General features: G+C 46.1%; 4 protein-coding genes across 4 annotated transcripts; 2 read left to right on the top strand and 2 right to left on the bottom strand.

The window, feature by feature from the left end:
* The first annotated feature begins 567 nt into the window (after positions 1–567).
* On the top strand, positions 568–2,398 carry LOC108023534 (uncharacterized). Its single transcript, XM_017093105.2, has 3 exons — positions 568–656; positions 1,790–1,955; positions 2,208–2,398. Exons 2-3 carry the CDS (start codon positions 1,827–1,829, stop codon positions 2,289–2,291), a joined length of 213 nt encoding a protein of 70 aa, XP_016948594.1. The 5' UTR covers positions 568–656; positions 1,790–1,826; the 3' UTR covers positions 2,292–2,398.
* A 460-nt stretch (positions 2,399–2,858) lies between these two features.
* On the bottom strand, positions 2,859–4,193 carry LOC108023461 (protein suppressor of variegation 3-7). The gene is made up of 2 exons (XM_017092980.3): positions 4,071–4,193; positions 2,859–4,012 (listed from the first exon to the last, which is right to left on the bottom strand). The coding sequence occupies exons 1-2, from the start codon at positions 4,100–4,102 to the stop codon at positions 2,962–2,964; spliced, it is 1,083 nt and encodes a 360-aa protein (XP_016948469.1). The 5' UTR covers positions 4,103–4,193; the 3' UTR covers positions 2,859–2,961.
* Positions 4,194–4,605: 412 nt separating this feature from the next.
* Positions 4,606–9,731, top strand: LOC108024759 (protein suppressor of variegation 3-7). The gene is made up of 5 exons (XM_017094871.3): positions 4,606–5,546; positions 6,047–6,625; positions 6,686–7,072; positions 7,147–8,148; positions 8,217–9,731. The coding sequence occupies exons 1-5, from the start codon at positions 4,762–4,764 to the stop codon at positions 9,331–9,333; spliced, it is 3,870 nt and encodes a 1,289-aa protein (XP_016950360.1). The 5' UTR covers positions 4,606–4,761; the 3' UTR covers positions 9,334–9,731.
* On the bottom strand, positions 9,712–12,674 carry LOC108024749 (TBC1 domain family member 5). The gene is made up of 6 exons (XM_017094859.3): positions 11,799–12,674; positions 11,646–11,742; positions 11,444–11,586; positions 10,987–11,129; positions 10,573–10,925; positions 9,712–10,327 (listed from the first exon to the last, which is right to left on the bottom strand). The coding sequence occupies exons 1-6, from the start codon at positions 12,515–12,517 to the stop codon at positions 9,818–9,820; spliced, it is 1,965 nt and encodes a 654-aa protein (XP_016950348.1). The 5' UTR covers positions 12,518–12,674; the 3' UTR covers positions 9,712–9,817.
* Between the last annotated feature and the right edge of the window lie 6,518 nt (positions 12,675–19,192).

Genomic DNA, 19,192 nt, shown 5'->3' with positions numbered 1-19,192 from the left:
TGACTGATAAATTCTGCTGATAAGGGTGTTCACAATACGAGATCTCACATTCTATACGTTTATGGAAAAATTATTGTAGAACAGAAGTTAGTTCGAATACCATTTATAAATACAATTTTAAAGTAAAATGTATTTTAGAAGCAAATAGCAGCAGTATTGGCAGACATAAATAAACTTCTAAAATTCCAAAAAATATCAAATGCTATAAATACATGTCAGATGTGAAAAGTCTAGATAATAAATCATATGACACTATTGAACATATATATGTAATATATGTAATTACGTATCTTTATAAATAAAATGATGTATTATAAATAAATCAAAATATTTTTCTATGTTTATTCGCTAAGATGGTTGTTATAGATAGCCTTAGCAGAGTAAAAAATACTGAATCACCAAAATAAAAATATTTCTTTGGCTCAAGATAAAGATAAAAATTGATATATTATACCCGTATGCCAAACTAACTTATCGACCCTCGCGCGCTAAAGCTCTTTTATCAAGCTCCCATTCGAAACCCTGCCTGGGAGAGCGACAGGTGGCAACCCTGCCTGCAGTTGGCCATGCAACTTGTTGCGCCGGTTTGCGCTTCTCAGTCTTCATTCCATTCTCGAGTCCCCCGGACGTCGACCTCCGACACGATCTGCCAGCTGGTTTGTTATTGTTTGCCTCGCCTCTCTGGCACTCTATGGTGCTGCTAAGTTGTTTTCGATTCTACGTGGGTGCGCGGTTAAAAGTATTTATAAGACTTTTACGCATACGTACGTACGCCTTTTAATTGGCACATACTTCAGATTCGGCTGGTCTAATTAAGCCGAATTTCACCGAGTGTTAATTGTGCCAACCGGTTTGTCGGCGACCTGCAATTGCCTTTACGATGACCTAAGACGGGGGATGACTTAAGACGACACATCCGCGAGATAGTACTTACTAGAAATTAGCATAATGACGACACATGTTTTGAGGGGCCTGCAATCAGCACTTGATCGTGGAATTCGGTTCGAAATCTGCGGTCGAGGTCTCGGCCTCGCACTTCCACAGCTGCCTCTTTTTGGGCATAATCAGTTTCGACGTCAGAGCTCCTAAATTCAGTTTCAAAACCCAACCAAATCGGTCGTTTGCATGTTTGTCACGACCCAAAAGTGAAATCTAAATGCAGAAGAAAGCATTTTGAATGCAGTTTGGATGGCAAAACCTGGGTGTATGCATATTTTAATAATATTCAACGACATTTTTGTGTTAGTATTTGGAGAAAGCAAATTGTTAAATTAAAAAAAAAAACATTGCTTGGACACGATACAGTACTTTGAAATTAAATTACAATTTGGCGCATTCTTTTTACAACTTGACTAAGACTTATTATGCATTATATATATATGACTAAAAACTATTTATAAATGAGTTGAGTTTATAGACTCAAATGGGATTCATTGAAGGATTTCCTTGCCTGTTAGCAATGGCATTCGCTATCTTAAACTGGGACGTTGATAGAGTGATGTTAAAAATAAGTAAGGTGACGTTTTAGTAATCAAATAAGGTATATAATGGACGTGTGCTAAAGCAAATATGACCTATTAGAGAGGCTATAAGCTGTTATTTTTAAAGAGCGTAGTATATTACGTATCCGACATGTGTTTCGTAGTACAAATATACGCATCTGATCAAAAAGTGGTTCTTCCAGTCTTAAACTTTTAATGGGATACGCTCCATTTAGACGGCGCCTGATAAGCCTCGTTTTGTAGCCCACCCACTAAATAAGATCCCTTGTATTTATCTTATCGCACAGCTGGAATAACTCAGAGCAAACAACACAACTCATCACGATGCCCAATCCACTGTGGTTCATCTTCTGGCTGCTGGTCTTCTGGTTCGTCTCCTTCTTCGTGGCATTCTTCTGCGCCTTCTTCTACATTTGGGTTTACGCATTTGCCTCCTGCATTCCCGCCCTGACGGTAAGTGGTTATTTTGTAGGGGTTTTTGGGGAAAAACTTTATAGCGGGGTGAGTCAATTACCTTACCAGTTAGTTGCATGAGGCACTTTTCTTATCGGCCCGCTCAGATTGCTGGCCCATTAGTCATTTCTGGCACTTATCACACCGGGGCTTATGGGCAACACCGATATCTGGCCGCGGTTTCAGACCAACTCAACCCACACCCACTCCCTAAAAATATAGCTAACCGATTCGTCTCGTTACTTTTCGCAGGGCATATCGGAAATTCTGCTCCAGGGAGTGCAGTTTCCATTCTACTGCGGCAAGGCCATGTTGGAGGGCAAGCAAGCCTTCTAAGAGGGATCCCACCTGCTTAACAATACACTAAGTGCCTTACTTGTAACGCTTGTTTTCGATCATTTTACAATTTTACAAATAAAGATTTACTAACTGATATTTATAAACTCTTTCGCGTTGCATTCTATTACTTTAACGCGAGGTAACCGATCATCAAATAGATATTTCGCTGGGTAAATGGTCACTTTACAAACATAGATAACATATTTGTGTTCTTTAGAAACGGCCCATTAAAAATCGTTCCATAAGCTGCTTACCTTTACAAAGGTAATTTATTTATTTATCAGTGCTAGTGGATTCCCTTGTGAACTAATTGTTAGTGATCCATTTTAAAGTGTATGTCCAAAACTATGCTCTTCCCATCGCTCAAGATATGCTCTACATTGATTGATTTGCAGATATAACTCTATAAAAAAGTATTTTTAATAAAAGAATCCGCAAAATACAACTCAACCTTTTAAAAATGTAAAATCTTTATGAAATTGTTATAAGTTTATATTTCTGTTGAATTCGTTTTGAAAAACTATCCCTTTATCAGCAAAATTATACAACCAACAAAAATCGAAATGACAACAACTAATTAATAGCTTTATTCAAGAAAATCAGTTAACAAAATGTAAACAAAAAATAATATACTTGAGCTCGGTTTAAAACCTTTTTCACTTCTGATTTACTTTGTGGTGGAGGCCACAGTGGAATTCTGTTGACCACTGCCGGGCGCTTCGGCTGCTCCGGATGCTGAGCTTCCGGCGAGATCAAGGCCCTGAGGTCGGGCGGACTGAGAAGATGTCTCCTGCTCGCCCAGGGCGCGCAGTTCCAACTCTCCGATGAGCTGCATCACTCGGATCTTGCCCTCAGTGGCCAGTTTGGGAGGTAGGCTCTTGACAGTTGCGCATATGCTATCGAAGAAGAGTTCCAGGGAATCGCGCGGTGGCGCTATGGGCGACATCTGCTGCAGCTGATAGGACTGCAGCTGACGGGCGGCGTAGGAGGGCGTGGTGTGTATGGGCGTGATAGTGGCCTTGGAACTGATCTCCTGGGCTTGGCAAACCCCACTGGGCGGAGTACTCGGAGCGGGCACCTTCTTAATGGTGATTCTGCAGGGCGGAGCTGCTGGTGGTGCCGTGGAAGAGGTGGGGTAGGAGGAGACAGTGGACGGAACACTCGCAGGCAACTCGTTGATGGTCACGTGGAGTGGCAGATAGTCCAGCATGCCGGAATGCTGTGAGTCCGTCTCCGAGATGCGGCGCTGCTGCTTGATGGCAGGCTCTGTTTCGAGATCGTTGTGCCCCTCCTGTTCCTGGGGCTGCTCGTCGTCCTCCTCGCAATCCGCCTCCGTTTCGTCCGCATCGCCATCCTCCTCCTCGGTCTCGTCATCTGGAGGCTCCGTTCCGTATGGCAGCAGACCCTCCTCGTCCTCGTTGTACTCCCACTTCATCACGCCAGCGCCGGAACCCTCCGCCACCGTGTGATTGTCCTTGACCGGCAACGCTTTTCTTTGGGCATTTTCCGAGTGCTTGATGCTGCCCTCGTGCTTGCCCAGATCCGATCTCTTGCAGCTGAGCCGGCACTCGCAGACCGCGCAGAATACGAAGTGCGGATCCGTTTCATCGGGGAGCAACCACGGGTATATCGCCTGGTACTCGGGCTTCGTCTTGGGCCTCGGGTATTTCAGCAGGGCGCACGGCCGGCGTGGCCTGTACTCGGAGCGTAGGGCATCTCTAGTGGGATATAAGGCGGGCTAGCTATAACCTTGGTCTGGTGGACAGCAATACTCACAGTTTTTCCTGAGTTAACTGGAGGTTCGACATTTGGGCTGTCTTTTTCCAAAATATAAACAAAATTAAGTGCGGTATGACCGTGCTGCAGCTGAGCCGCAAATCCCACAAAACGCGTTTACCGCCTTTTTAATTTCCTTTAAATAAATTACAATATAATGAACTATATCAATTAAATAAGTGTGAAGTTACTTTAACATTTTGAAATAAAATTCAATTGAATATTTTAAAATAAAATCTTGAAATATGTTCACACAAATATGATAATACTTTTTGATATAAGAACATGTTTTTTACTTAATATTGCCATATAGCCTTGATCATTGCAGCCGTATGCATATCTTAATTAACTAAACATTTAAAATTTAGTTGATCAGATCTTATATTATATTTAGTTAGTTGAGTACAGACCTCGCAAGATCGTTAGTGCTAATCTAGTGTAAACGATCACTTTCGGGGAAGATCAGTGTGGAACCGCCATGTCAGATCTTGGTATTTTTGCGCGGGTTCGCCACCCGCGAGTTGATGTCGTCGAACGGTCACACTCACCAGCCTCCAAACTGCGAATTCGAGTTTTCGCTTGCAATTTTCGTTTTTTTGTTTTAAGTTTACGACGCATGCTGTGATTGCTCGACGGCTGGCTAAGAGATCTGCAAAGTGCCTGGATAAGCAGCGATCTGGAGCACCTGGCGATGGATCAGGATAACAGCGCGCAGGCGAATAACTTCGAAGGTTCAGGGGACGCCGGTCTCAAAATGGCGTCTGCGAATTCCGAATCGTTGGCGTCGGCAACACACGAGCTGAAAATAATGGATGTCGAGGGCGGCGCGACGGTGGCGGTGGATCCTGTCGAGGAACCGGATGCCGCCATGGTCATCCTGGTGGACGACGACGAGGGCGAGGCGGTGATGGACGTGGATGAGGACGAACAGCCAATGCTGGATGATGCGGGCCTCGACGATGTGGACGACGACCATGTTCCCATGGTGGCGGAACTGCAGTCCGCTCTGAACAACCCAGATGACAAACCGGAAGGCGATGACCCCCTCCTGGAAGATCCGGATCGAGAGCCCGACACCATGTCCACCAAAACCGAACCCTCGAGCGATGGGGAGAGCAACCACTCGTATCACGATCCCATGGGCCTGCTGGAGCGAATCGACAACCAGGACGGGGGAGACAGCCAGGACGACGACGAGGACTTCAGTGTCGACGAGGGCAGCAATGGAGGCGGCAACGGATCGATGCGCCGCAAGATGCCACGCTCGCAGCGCTGGCTCATCTGGATGAGGCGCTGGCCCTGGATCCTCCACGAGCCCACCGACGGCACCTTCGCCTTCTGTCTCTACTGCAACATGAACATCAACGTTAACAACCGCTCCAGGCACATCAACCAGCACAACATGTCGCTGTACCACCAGGAACGCGAGGCCAACTATCTGGCCTTCAAGAAGAGCGAGGAGCAGACTCGGGGAGCGTGAGTACTAGCTTAGATTAGAAGATTACAAGCATAGACTGGGTTTTAACCCTTATCTTCAGTCACAAAAATTCGAAAGTCCACTACATTCTAGTTTAGAACACAAGATTACCAACAACCTGTTGATTATCATGTCGCTGAAAGGGCGCACAGAAAATTATATGCTTGTACATTCCTAAAGTAGTGTCTTTTTAAATTGCAAGCTAATTAAAATATGAAAGCAGTTCACCAACCCTCGTTCAGACAAGCATTAAGTGGTCTACGTGTCCAATTTGTGGAGCACAAGGTGCATTGCGATCCAGTACGACTATGCAGTTAAAAATGAAACCAGTTATACAAAGTTCGTTTATCTGCGTTTGAAAAAGAACTGTTCTGTTTTAACAAGGGAATGTCGTGCTCAGCTAAAGTATTTAACAAAATTACATATATTAATCTACAATCGTTGAAACCACACTACAAAAGCATCTGCTGATAACTCATTGACTTCCGGTTTCCCGCAGGACCAGTGACAACGAGGTGAAGCATGAGTTCGGCACCAAGAGCTATGTTGCCGCCATGAAGCAGAAGCGTGTCTCCGAGATCGAGGCCTTTAACAACTTCAACTGGTTGCGCTGGCTTCGATTGCATCCTTGGCTGGAGCGCGCCCAGCCTGGTGGAACCATTGGCATTTGTCGCGTTTGCAACGTGCGCATGAACGTGGAGTTTGTCTATCTGCGGAAGCGCCATGAGACCACCAAGGGTCATATGGAGGCCCTGCGCAACCAGGAAACCGAGAAGCCGGGTCGCAAGCGAAAGAGGAGCAAGAGCTCTAGCGAATCCATCGGTGTCGAGGAGGAGGCTGAGGCGGAGAAAGAGAAGGAATCTGAGCCGGAGGAGCCACAGGATACCGCCGTGGTGATGATGAACGGCGATATAAACACTGACGAGGACCCCAGCAAGTGGTGTGAGCTGATTCCGGACACAAATCCACAGCAGTGCCGATGCACGCTCTGCGACTGTACGATGGGCATCACTAGCTACCTACGGCACTGCAAAACCAGGCTGCACTGCCAAAAGCAATTGGCACCCGCCGAAAAGGGGTGGGTATTGTTTTGACCGAAAACGAGAACTATCATTTATATTTTTACTGTGCACTATAGTTCCCCCGATGTCCGCGGCGTTTGGGCTGTGTTTGCCGAGATGCATCCCTGGTTGATCGCCGATCCTGATGACCCTAGTATTAGCTACTGCAGCGTCTGCCGCAAGCGGTTCATGTATGGAAACTCGGAGATCAAGCGCAAGAACCACGAGAAGTCCGAAAAGCACACCTCGGCAGTGGCCGCCGCGAAGGCAGTTATCGAAGCTGGATTGGCAGAGGCCAAAGAAAAGGAAAAAGGGGGTGATGACGAAGCTGAAGCTGAAGAAGAGGAAGCTGAGGAGGAGGTGGCCGCTAGTGAGACACCACAGACAGAGGCTCGTTCGGACAGCGAGGGCTCCGAAGATAATGACGATGACAATTGGTCGGAGACAGTGAAAGGCGGAAAGGGGTAGGTCCTTTATAGACATTCAATGATTGATTAATTAACAAATAACCCAAAAAAAATCTTTTAAATTAACGCAGCCTCTCTGCCAAAAGCGCTATGGAGCCCCGAAAGGCCAAGGGCCGCGCAGGTGTGCGCTTCTACCCGTGGCTCTGCTACTCCAAGGATCGGAAGACACAGATTTGCAAGTTCTGCCGCGTTCGCTTTCACAACGAATCAGCTAAGGCAAGGCACGAATACAGCGCTCGGCATGTCAAGCTTGTAAAGCAGTTCAAGGCACGCCAGGCGAAACAGCCACAGGGCTCCATGAAGCAGACTAGAAACAAGCGACAGGAAGAGGAAGAGGAACAGGTGGCACCCGAACAGGAAGAGGAAGAAGAGGAGGAGGACCAGGAAGAGGAGGAGGAGGAAGATGAGGATGACCAGAGCAACACTGACTCTGGTACCGTGCTGACAAGAAAGCCGGCTCGAAGCGCCGCCAAACTGTTCGTCAAGCCCATTCCGGCTACCATGAAGGGCAAGGTAATGGTGTGGAAGGGCCGCTTCCCGTGGCTCTCCTACAAGAAGAGCGAGCAGCGTGGCAACTATGCCTGGTGCAAGCTCTGCGAGGTGTCCCTCTACCTGCCCTCCTCCAAGTGGGCTTCCAAGCATCAGAGGACTTCCAAACACATTCGCCTCCGCATCGATCGGAAGCGCAATGGTGGCAAACCACCGTCTGCGTCTGCGGTCAAGAATCCAGGTGAAATCTCCGCCGTTGTGGCGACAGCTACGGCTTTGGCCAGCGGCGAGGCTAGACAGAAGGCGGCCATGGCAGAGCTGCAGGCCAAGTACAGCTGGCTGGATCCTGATGCCAATGACGAGAACCACTGCCACTGCCGTGTTTGCGATACGCGGCTGCCGATCAAGGTCTTCTATCTGCGCCAGCACGACGCTTCGCGCAAGCACGCCGATAGTGTGGAGCGGCATCGGGCCAACGAAACCGCTGCCGCCCATGCACCATCCGTTAGCACCACTTCCACTGCTGAGGCGGAGAGGCAGGAGTCTGGCCTGGACAAGGAAAGCGACGGCGACATGAGTGTTAGGTGGGTTTTAGCTGATTATCAATAAGTAGTTTGGCAACATCTTAATTTATTGTTTTATTTACTTATAGATCCGATGGCAGCACAGCGGAGCCGCCAGCAAAACGAGCGCGACGCTCAATGGAGGTTCGACGTATACTGCGCGCCCTGCGCGACTCTATGGGCAAGCGGCAAGAGGAGCGCTCCCAGATGGACATGGCCAAGGATATGATTTGCTCTTCGTTCGATATTGTTACGCGCCTGCGAACTCTGGAGCGGGAGTCGGCCGCTCTTAACGATTCTACGGCGCAGGCGCCGGCGGCGAAGGTGGCACCAGTCCAGCCACCAGAGCCCCGTCATGTTTTGGATCTCTTCTTCGATAGCATCGCGCCGACCATGAAAGCCCTGCCGGCCGATTTAGCTGCAGAGGGCAAGGCCAAAATCATGCAGCTCGTGTGCGGCTTGGAGGTTAGAGCCATGCAAAGGAACTCGGCAGCACCTTCTTCCACATCGTCTTCTACAGCTAGTACAACTGCTCCTTTCGCAACTTCTCCTGCTTCTGCTCCTGTTCCTGCTCCGGCTCCTGTTCCAGCCCCTGCTCCTGTTTCCGCTTCTGCTTCGGCTCCTCCTACTGCGGCTCCCCCAGCTCCAGCTCCCGCTGTTTCAACTGCTCCTGCTGATGCAGAATTGCATTCCAATGTTATCACAATCCAAGACGATGACAACAGTGTTCAAACCAATAACAACGAAGTGGAGAAAAATCCAGCAGGCGGCATTTCCTCTACCCACGTGACCATCAATGGAAATCAAAAAGAACTGCCTGAGAATATACGACGAATGCTAAGTTCCTCCCAAGTGCAGGTGACCAACCGTTTCGACACGGATGCAGTGCGTTGTGTGCCGCTCGACAAGCTAACAACACAGAGTCGGAACAACGGAAACGGGCGACTCAGTCAAGGGGGCTCCTCGGAGGCACCATCAACCCCACAGGCGGACCTCATTACCAATGGAAATACTCTGGCCATGCTCAGACAGATACGGGTGAACAATAACAGCAGTTCGAAGATGATCACCATCACACCCAAGACAACCATGCATCAGCCACAAGCAAACCTAACATCGACGCCCATTATGCGGGGTGCCCCGAACGCCAACGGCGCCCAGATGGCAACGTTCCGGTCTCTGGTAAACCCCAACCGTAGGCCATAAAGCTCGTTAGAAATAAGCATCATATATAGCTATAGTTTTTTGTCATTGTCATTTATTTAAATATTCGCCTCAATCAGTTAATATTGTATGTTAAAGATGAATACTTGCAAGCAAGGTAAATATTTCAAATTAAGATTGACCGATCCTGTTGAGGTGCGAGGACTAAGGATTTCCTTCATAATCATAAGAACAAACTTCCCACATTTGCCCCCTGAAAGTTGAATCTGTTTTCCCCCGAAAGATGTACGTTTATAACGACGTTTTGACTCGGAAAGTTTTTTCTGCACCAGTAAAATATATATTTTTTTTTTGCTTAAGCACATTATAAATTGGATTGATTTAAGGTTAACAGACTCCCAAGTCATACCCAAATATATATAAACTGTATGGTCTTTTAATGATACTCTTATTCCGAGTCAGCCACTTTGTGGTTGCTCCATTTAAGTCTAAATTCAAGTTCAGTCGTTAGAAGATCATCTTTCGATCAGCTCAATTCGTTTTGGTGCCGCTGCTGGGGCTCCGCAGCCGGCAATCCATTTTGGAGCACTGCATTTCCCGGCTTCTCGTCGCTAGTTATCGTAGACAACTCGATTTCCTTCAGTTCCCCGAGGAGACGTCGCATGGAGCTGTGCATGAAGGCGTTCTCGGGCATCTGATAGCCACCAGCTGGGGAAGGCACTATTGGTGCTGTCGCGGGAGTGGAAGCTGGTGTGGCCTTGGGCGGTATGCGGTTCGTGTTCAGCTGCTTTTGCTCGTTGGCCTCCAAAGCCTGATCGATGGGCGCAGATCGCGAGTGGAGGGGGAACATGAACTTTACGTCCAAGAAGCTGCACAGTTCCTCGATCCCGTCCAGCGTGCGACTCAGCTCCTCGTTGCCGTTCGCCTGCTTTCCCACATGATGACGCACCGTGCCCAGGTAGTTCTGCAACTTGCTCCGAGCTATCTTAATCACTGTTTGGGCATTCTTCAGCTCCAATCGGAGCAGCTCAGGACTCTGAAATGTGCAAGAAATGTGATGCCAGGACGCTTACTAATTTTGAAAATGTTAATGTAATTGAAATAAGTAGAAAATTTGGTTAAAACTGCCTATTAAAATAAGTTCATTTTATTGTTATTTAATATTTGCGAATAAAAGTTATAAAATGGTTTGAGGGGATTGCTTTGGCTTTAATAGAACATGGACGAACAAACTTCGTTCAAGATGTGACAACTTAAAAACGTTATAACATGTACACTCACATTCTCCAAATAGCCATCCATGGCCACGCGGTGGGTGTCGTGCAGTTTGGCCAACGCTGAGGAGTCCTCCGCATTGCGCTCCTGCATATAGGTGATCTGCCGATCGATCTGGCTGCTATTGGTGGCCCCAGAAGAGGTTTCCGAGGCGGTTCTCGGCCGCTGACCCGCTGGTGGAGGCACTTCCTTGCCCGCAGAGTTGTTGGCAAAGGACACACAGGTAAAGGCATTGGCGGGATAGTCAAATTGCTTGGGATTGAGCATGAACAGGGCATGCCGCAGCACCAGATGTACGTCCACGTTGCCGGGGTAGCGCATGAGATATGTCAACGATGTGGTATAGTCGCTAAGGAGCACTGTAATCGGAATTAGTTACGCCATGGTTCAGAGCGGGAAGACCCCGAGGGGAATACCCACGTTTATCACGGATGTGGACCAGCATGGCCACCAGAATGTAGTTGGGCAGGTCGAAGCGATCGCTGTCCGCGAAGATGGCATCCCAGAGCAGCAAAAGGTCCAGCAGCATGAACTCCCTTCCGAAGAGAAGTCGCAGCCACCGACTTTGAAGATGGTAAAAATATGTGATTTTAATAACAGTACGAATCATCAGTATAAATTGCTGGGAACAGAGCTTGGGTGTGAAAAAGAATTCCCCTATAAATTAAATTGGTTCACGGCTATATAGCTATCGTGGGTAAATATTTGTGAATGACATCACCTGACTATATGGACATATAATTGTGGTATAATAATATTTAGACTATGCGACCCCCAAGGTTTTCAAGAGCAATTGTAAACTAAAATCTATTTGAAGCTAGTCGTTTGTCAACTCAGTTCCCTTCAATGGAACCCCCATTTCCCGCTTCCAACTCACATGCCGAATATGTGCAGCGGGATTTCCATCTTTTGGAGATAGTGGTGCAAGTGCTGGTCCTGCTTGGCGAGTATTTTGTCCCGTATGAAGTTCAGCTGGCCGATAACCTCCGCCTCCGTCGGCGTCCCATTGTCCCCGGGGCTCTGAAAGAGGAATGGGTAGCGATAAGGGCTGGTTGCTGCACCCACAAACTGCGACGCACCTCGGCTCGCTGCTCGATGTGGCCACCGGGCGTGGAGACCAGATTCGAGACGCGATAGTACGACTCCACGGAGGCCATGAGGCGGGAGAACAAAGAGCTGGGAGAAAGGCATCCGATAAGATATGGTTATTAAACATTGCTTGCATTACATACTAGGTATCCGCCTCCAGGTAGGCGGGATCCAGCACGTCCAGCAGCGTGGGATTGATGTCCGTCTTGGCCAGCTCGCTGAAGTGCAGCAAAGACTGGTGGTCGCTGTAGACCACGAAGATGATGGGCGCCAGGATCTCGTGCATGCCCTGGCGATAGCACATGTACGGGTGCTCCCTGGCGTAATAGAATAGTATGTTCACCATGGCGTTCTGCACCAGTGGCTTGCGGAAGAAGTCCACGCCCGGGAAGGTGCGCACCACATCCTGCCGGATGACGGCGAACAGTTCCTGGTCGCTGAAGTACTGATTCCACACGCTTTGCGTGGACTGCGACAGCGGATCATCGTTGCAGTCCACGGCCAGTTGGTGGGGATTCCGCACGTAGTCCGACCGGAACTTGTCGTACCTCACTCGTTGCTGCAGCCGCTGGCTGACCCAGCTCCGGTGCTCAGAGGTCAGGACGCGCAGCAGGAGGGCCCAGTGGACGCTCCGGAACTTGGACATCTTAAGGTCACCGGCGAATGCCGCCTGCCGGAGGCTTTCCGGCTCCGCATCGAGGTTGCCCAGCAGCAGCTGCCACTCCTGCCGGTAGCGCTCCACGGAGTTCATGGCTCCAGCTACAGGTATCACCCGAATTTCTTCCTTCCCCGGAAGGTACTCCCCACTTTCCTTTACCGCCGATCCGTTCAGTGTGATGGCCTCTATGCCCCAAACGGTCATCGCTCGTCGCTGGCTGGACACTAAATGCAGGCGGTCATCCGCTGCGTTGCCATGCCCACACTGGATTCCGCTGCGAGGGGGGCCGCCAAATGAAACCAAACAATGGGGATTTCGCGAAGAAAGTGGATCCAATTCCAATTGGAGATAACGCACAATGTGACCGCCGAGCGGCCGTTGGAATATACCAGGCGATGCAACTCGTGTTAATATACCAAAACTTTCTTTGTCGATTTACAAAAATACCGTTAGTAACGGAATTTTAAATTTATTCCAAGTTTGAACTTCAAGGTTACAATAGTTTTTTATTTACAACTTTTGTAGGGTTATTTAAATATTAAGGAGAATTTTTTTTACTTTAAAAATATTAAAAGTATAAATATCTGAGCAGTGTTATTTTGATTGTCTGGGCTCTTAAGTACCGAAATTAGATACACTTGTTTGAAACTTTGTTTTGAAAATTTTATTAAAAGCGTTCAATATTTTGGCAGCTCAATTTTCAAATTTTCGAACAAACTCTAAAACTGAAAAAGGAATTAGAAAACAATCATCATAAAAACATATAATCTGTTATTTAAAGCAAAAAAGAGAAGCTACATTTAAGATATAGAAAGGATTCGGAACTTCTGATAGTCCATAAGCAAAACAATTACTTAAATTTGGTAGTGTACACAGTCACGCTGTTATTTTTTATATTTACATTTTTTATTTAAGTGGCATATCAGCAGTATACTGCTTATAAGCTCTTTACGATTGCTTGAGATTTAACTTGAGCTTTTCAATCAGAAAATTAAATGGAACATATCATGATAAACATTTTCTGCCGAGTCACCGTATAAAAAAGGTTTCCATTGGTGGTCGGAGAAGAATAAATCAATGAATGTGCAACCAGGTTATTGTTTATACAGCAAGCTTCTCAGGCTTAAAATTTCCAGTCTCTGCCGAAGTTAAGGGTTAAATGAACACATATGAATCTATTAGAGAAAAATCCAATAAAAGTTATTGGTTTTAAATTCGCATCTACTTACGCGTTCTGCTTCACGTATGTAGTGTTTATCGAATCTCCCTATTCAGGTCAATGCTTGTCGCTATAATATGCAACACTTAATTCATGATAATGCCGAATAGTCGGCAGCGAAGCGGATCCAACCAGGAAATAGAAGACAATAACGAAGCGCGAAGATCTCGGACAGTCGGACAGTCGGACCCTCGGATCTGTTTCGATGGGCAGAAGTTTGGCCCCTCGCTATGCTAAAATTGCAAATAAACCAAGCGGCCAACCGACATCTCTGCTAATGGCCACTAAAGTTTTCTATTTTTGATTGTGTGCCGTGCCGGTGCCGTGACATGCCGGTCAATGTCGTTTTTTGATCTAGTCTTGAGTATTTTTCTAATCTCTTTGGGGCTTGAACTTGAGCCATCGGTGGCTTTGACCCAATGGCCGAATGCCGAATGTCTGCGGTGGGTGGATGGGCTGCCGGATTGATGGGTTGCTGGGTCTCTGTGGTCTCTGTGGTCCCTCGAGTGTGTCCAGCTTAGTAATTATGGGCTCAAGTACTCCCCTCCGAATTATGCTTTCAATATTCCCCAGGCACGAGTCCATAACTTTGGGAAACAGAATATAAATGCAGAACCTGGCTGCATGCTAATCACCACCCTGCCACATTGTAGAGTACCAGTAGGAGCAATAAAGTGCAGTGTTTATAACGCATTTGCATAGAGCCACCACCAGCAGCGCCGCATAAACGCAGCCTGGCATCGCACGTATGCGTCACATTGGCTTCGATTTATAATTTCTCGGTCAAAGTCAATGTCAATGCAAATGGCGAAAAACCAGCAAGAGTCCGCCGCATTCGCATTAATAACAATAATCAGTCAATGGGGCTATTTGGCATTAACCCTACTCCGTGTCGCCCCACCACCACCCGCGGCCTGTGGCAGCGCTCGGGCTGCGAACGAGTTTTGGCCGCTTATCAATAGCTTTTCGGCCACTCCGACTCCGGCCCAAGCTTTTGCATTTGGCCCGAGAACTCGTTTGCTCCGCGGCTGACTTTGGGCCCTGTTACAATTTGCTTTTGCCTGCTTAGCATTTTGTATTTCCTGATGTTTAATCAGCCAGCGCCAGCTGAAGACGTCGCCGAGACAGCAAATCCATTTCGGGGTTCACTTTTTCACTGCCCTAACCGGAGGGGAGCTATGCTTATTATATGGTTGTTAGTGGGTCTTGAAAAATGATATATGATAAAGTGTGTTTTATATATTGTGGAAAAACCATATATACTATGGAATATTTTGTTTTTAAAAACATTAACAACGTTGTGAAGGTATATTTTCAAGTTCAATTATAATAATATTATAGTTTATTGGTTTCGAAAACCTGTTTCCGTGAGATATCACCATTAGTGCTTGGAAATCACCAGATATTTTGAGAACTTAGTGTGCCGTTGGGTCTTCGGTCTTGTAGAGAGGGCATTCCAAGTGCTGCCGGGTCTTTCTTCACCGTCACATGGCTCCAATGCGGTCTCGACTTCAGCTTCACCTCTTCATTTGCAGCGAAGACAAGCGCGAGGTTAGCTTCGTTTTTTCGCGCAGCATTGGCCTTTTTGTTTGGCTTTGTTTCCATTTACATATTTTAATTGCTGGCGGGGCTCGAGCTCCGCAGAGGTCCGGTCCCCAGCTTGTTTACTGTTACATCTATGCGGAAGAGTTCGCGGCGAGGCGGAAGTCTGGCCGAATCCGCATCCACCGGCTGGGTAATGTGTAATGAGGCGGGGGATTTCCAAATCTTCTGAGGCGAGGCCTAGGAATCGATTTGGCCATAATAGGTAAACAAGGGGGAACCGGTAACCTTGGCAGCACCAGACCAAGGGTCACGAGGTTAAATGTAAATGGGAGCCTGGAATCGAGCATAGATCATAATTCATTCTTTTCGGATTCCAATGCTTATATTTATACCCCGTGATCTCAGCTCCAAGAGGGTCTCGTGCTGGCCAAAAACTGGTTCTGGCCCCGAAGAATTTCCTACCACTTGATCTTGAAGATAAACACCCCGTTCCCAACTATTTGCACATCTTGTCCTAAATCGTTTTCCTCCTCGTCGAACTCAATGTCTATCCAATGATGGCATCTCTAGGCTCTCGATCACAAAAGTTCTTGATTAAGTTTATGACACATATCTGTAGGCAGCATTTCATTTATATTCGCCTTGACTGATATCGCTGGTTAGATGGGTGTTAAGTGAGCTGCCCCCCGGTTTATGGAGTCGCCCGACTGGTTTTCACTAGACCAAATTGAAGGGCCGAGTGGCGACTTCTATCGCGGGCATCAGGTCGGGAATAAGAGTTGGTAATCAGTGCGCGCCGAGAGCACATGCATATTTATGCAAATCCACTTACACACGAGCATGGAGTCAAGAATAGAAACCCCGAAATATATAAAATATATAAATCTGCGGACAGGCTGAGGGCATTTTAATAAGCCAATCAGGTTTGCGATCTCCCCCCAGAATTCTAAACAGGCTCTCGGCTCTTTCGATGCTGATCATGATCGAATAGTTAATGAAAAGAACCGAGCACTTGGTGACGAGTTCTTTGAGCCAGCTAAGCCAACTCCCCCGGGGCCGAGATTCTGTGGCCCCAAGTGTGCGGAAATGCTATTGCGCCAAAATAGAAAACCTAAAAAAATATGGCCGAAAAAATCTGGGCGTGGGCGAGTAGAAAAAGTTGGAGGGCACGTGATTTATTTGCTAATTTCTGCGCTCCGGCGACTCCAATTCGTTTTATGGCTTATCAATGTTTAGCATGGATTATTCTTATGTTCCGAATGGGCAATGCCCTGTGGGCTTCTCGAGAATGTTGAGGATTTTACCTGGGTTAACCGCTTTTAGGAGGCTTTTCAATGTTTTCATTTTGCTAACAAGTCTTATTGGGCCTTGAACTTGGTGTTTACGTTTATTTTCTCAGGGATAACTTATTTACATGCCTACAACATTATTGAAAATCAAAGTAAAGAAGAGAAGAAAGTATCTTAAGAACCTTCTGAGTTACACAACATAATCGCAATAAATCCCCAAGAATTTAGAAATATTAATTTTACTTTTTAATCAGTATTCAGCAATGCACCTAATTAAGTTTATAGATCTATTCATTAAATTCATTTATTCAACCAAACGTGCCGGCCACGAGAATTCATATGAATGGGCGTGGGTCTGCTGGCCGAAAGAATAGTCTAAAAATAGGGGTACAGGTTTATTATCTTGTGCTAAGCCCTAATGGACTTGGGGTGTACGCAGCCTGACAAGCACCTCGAGTCGTAAAACAATGTTTGATAGATTGGCCGGACGAACGGCCTGAGAATCGGCAAGTGGCCAACGGCATTCGGCCAAAAGATTCGCCAGAAGCGTGTGCTGGAAGAAATGTATTCCTAAAAAGCCAATAAACGAGAAAAAAGTATTAACATATATTATGCAGATTTCGCTGATCGCGTTGTGACAAGTGACAATGAGATCGGTATTGCAAAGTCGTTGCCGCGCTGCCCTGGAAATCCATTTAGGTTGTACTCCTTATCCAATCCATAGCTACACGGCACAAAAATTATGTATCTTTAAGATAAGTTAGAGGGTTAAACTGATTAATTATATGAAAACATTTAAAATACGGAAAAATCAAAAAATGATATAAGGGATCCTTGACAGAAATCTATATATTTACTAAAATTTTGTTCTCAGGCCCAGCTTAGAACTGTAGAAGGTTTACAAAGCCAACAGTATCTGCAAAAATATCTCATCTGGAAGATCAATAGATAATCTTAATACCATACACCTTTTATAATAAAGTTATAAACGTGCTTCTTTTAGAACGATAAAATGAATCTACAGGTTTTTGTATCTGTATCTTCGGTTGCTTGGGTATGTGTTTAGGCATATGGACACACAGCTGCGGATATGTAATGAGGCTTTTGTTTGATTTTGTTATTATTTTTCATGGCGCATTTGAGGCGTGCGTTGACGTGACATTGTGCTCTTCCTGCGGCAAATCTGGAATTTGCATAAATATTTGGTTAAAGCGATCGCCAGCACCTGGAGGACTGATTCGGATTTTCACGCACTTTAGACTTGAAAACGCGGCTCGAGAGTCACTGCCTCGGCCAATTTGTCACCGGAGCTGCGTCATTTGAACAGTGTTTTCGCAACAGCCACCATTGCGCATTTCAATTAGCTGCAATTAGTTCGGGCATCGCATCACTTTCGGTGAAATTTCATTTCAGTTGGTTACGGCCCAAAGGTTGGGGCCGGGTTAAGACCAGGTTAAGGGCCAGCAGGCCGCGAAACGTGTTCGCAGTACACATGTGCACTTGTACTTGTACTTAATTGTGCAATTTTCGCCACTCAAGAACTCGCCAAGAACTCAAGAACACCAAACGACCTTGGCTAACTCACGACCCACCGCCGCACAATTCCCTGTCCAATTTCAAGATGCCACTGCCATTCTGCCAGTCACAAAGTATGAGTTTTAACCACACTCCGCAATGACTATAATCATTTAGACAATTTTTTTTAAATTCTATGTTCAATTTATTGAGGAAGGCTTCGAGCTTGGCGAGGGAGTTCAGTTGCAATTCGGCACTTGACTTTGCATTTTCCACTGCAACGTACAGTGGCTAACGATTCTCAGAAACTGTCATAATACATATACTGCGATTAGTCATAGTAAGTGCCCCTCAGTGGGAATAAATTAAACTGGAGTATCTGTTAAAGTTTAGTAAACTATTTACCAGCCAGCTCATGCAAATAAATATTTGCTATGGGCCTCATTAATTTTCCGCTGAGGGAACTTTCCTACACAGCTCCACGGAAAAAGACTGATTTGTATATCTATTGTAAGCAGCTTGGAGCAAATAAATGGCTCATTATTTGTAAAGGCAGTAACTATTAACAATACCTTTTCCGACTCAATGTTTTAATTTACTCCATTACGAAAAATGTTACTTGTGAAGATGACATTTTACAAAGGCCATAACTCTTTTCTTGACGCTCAGCAATTAAGTAATATTTCACCTAAAATTGTTTGAAAACCCTAATTTTCCATCTTTACAACTGTAAATATGACTTTAAGCTGTGACTTTTGTAACAGGAAATATTTTCACTCGAAGTAATCATTATCTTATGTTTTCTGTCTCGTGTGAAGTCATAAAAATTGGCGGGTTCAAAAAGCTAACACGCTTTGGTACTCAATGAAAAACTATAGCTTATATCTTATTTTATTTATATTAAAATAGATTATCACATTTTCTGTTACCTTAAGGTAATAACTATGATTTTCCCATTCACAAATGGCCGAAAATATTCACCTTTAATGACTCTTTAGTGGGCACGTGTTGGAAATAAACTCTGGAATTATGCTGATTGAAATCGAAAGCCATAAATTTGCGGCTGTTTGTTTATTTTGCTTTTTCATTTTTTTTTTTGGGGTAGTGTGATTACAGGCCAACTGGGCTGGGAATCACTGGAAACGTGATGGCAAACCGGTTAACCCGGCGCACTTAACCCACTGAGTAACCACCATGCAATTGTGGACTGCAAGATGCACTATCTGACCTTCGGGGCAGCGAAACCTTCGGTTCGCCGAGGGGTTTTTGACACCACATGCTGGCAGATGGCAAACAACTTTAGTGTCGGCC

Source organism: Drosophila biarmipes, chromosome 3R (genome assembly GCF_025231255.1).
Source record: "Drosophila biarmipes strain raj3 chromosome 3R, RU_DBia_V1.1, whole genome shotgun sequence".
In the NCBI taxonomy this organism is placed as follows: Eukaryota; Metazoa; Arthropoda; class Insecta; order Diptera; family Drosophilidae; genus Drosophila; species Drosophila biarmipes.
Note: the sequence above shows the minus strand (reverse complement) of the source record. Positions and strands in the feature narration are given on the sequence as shown.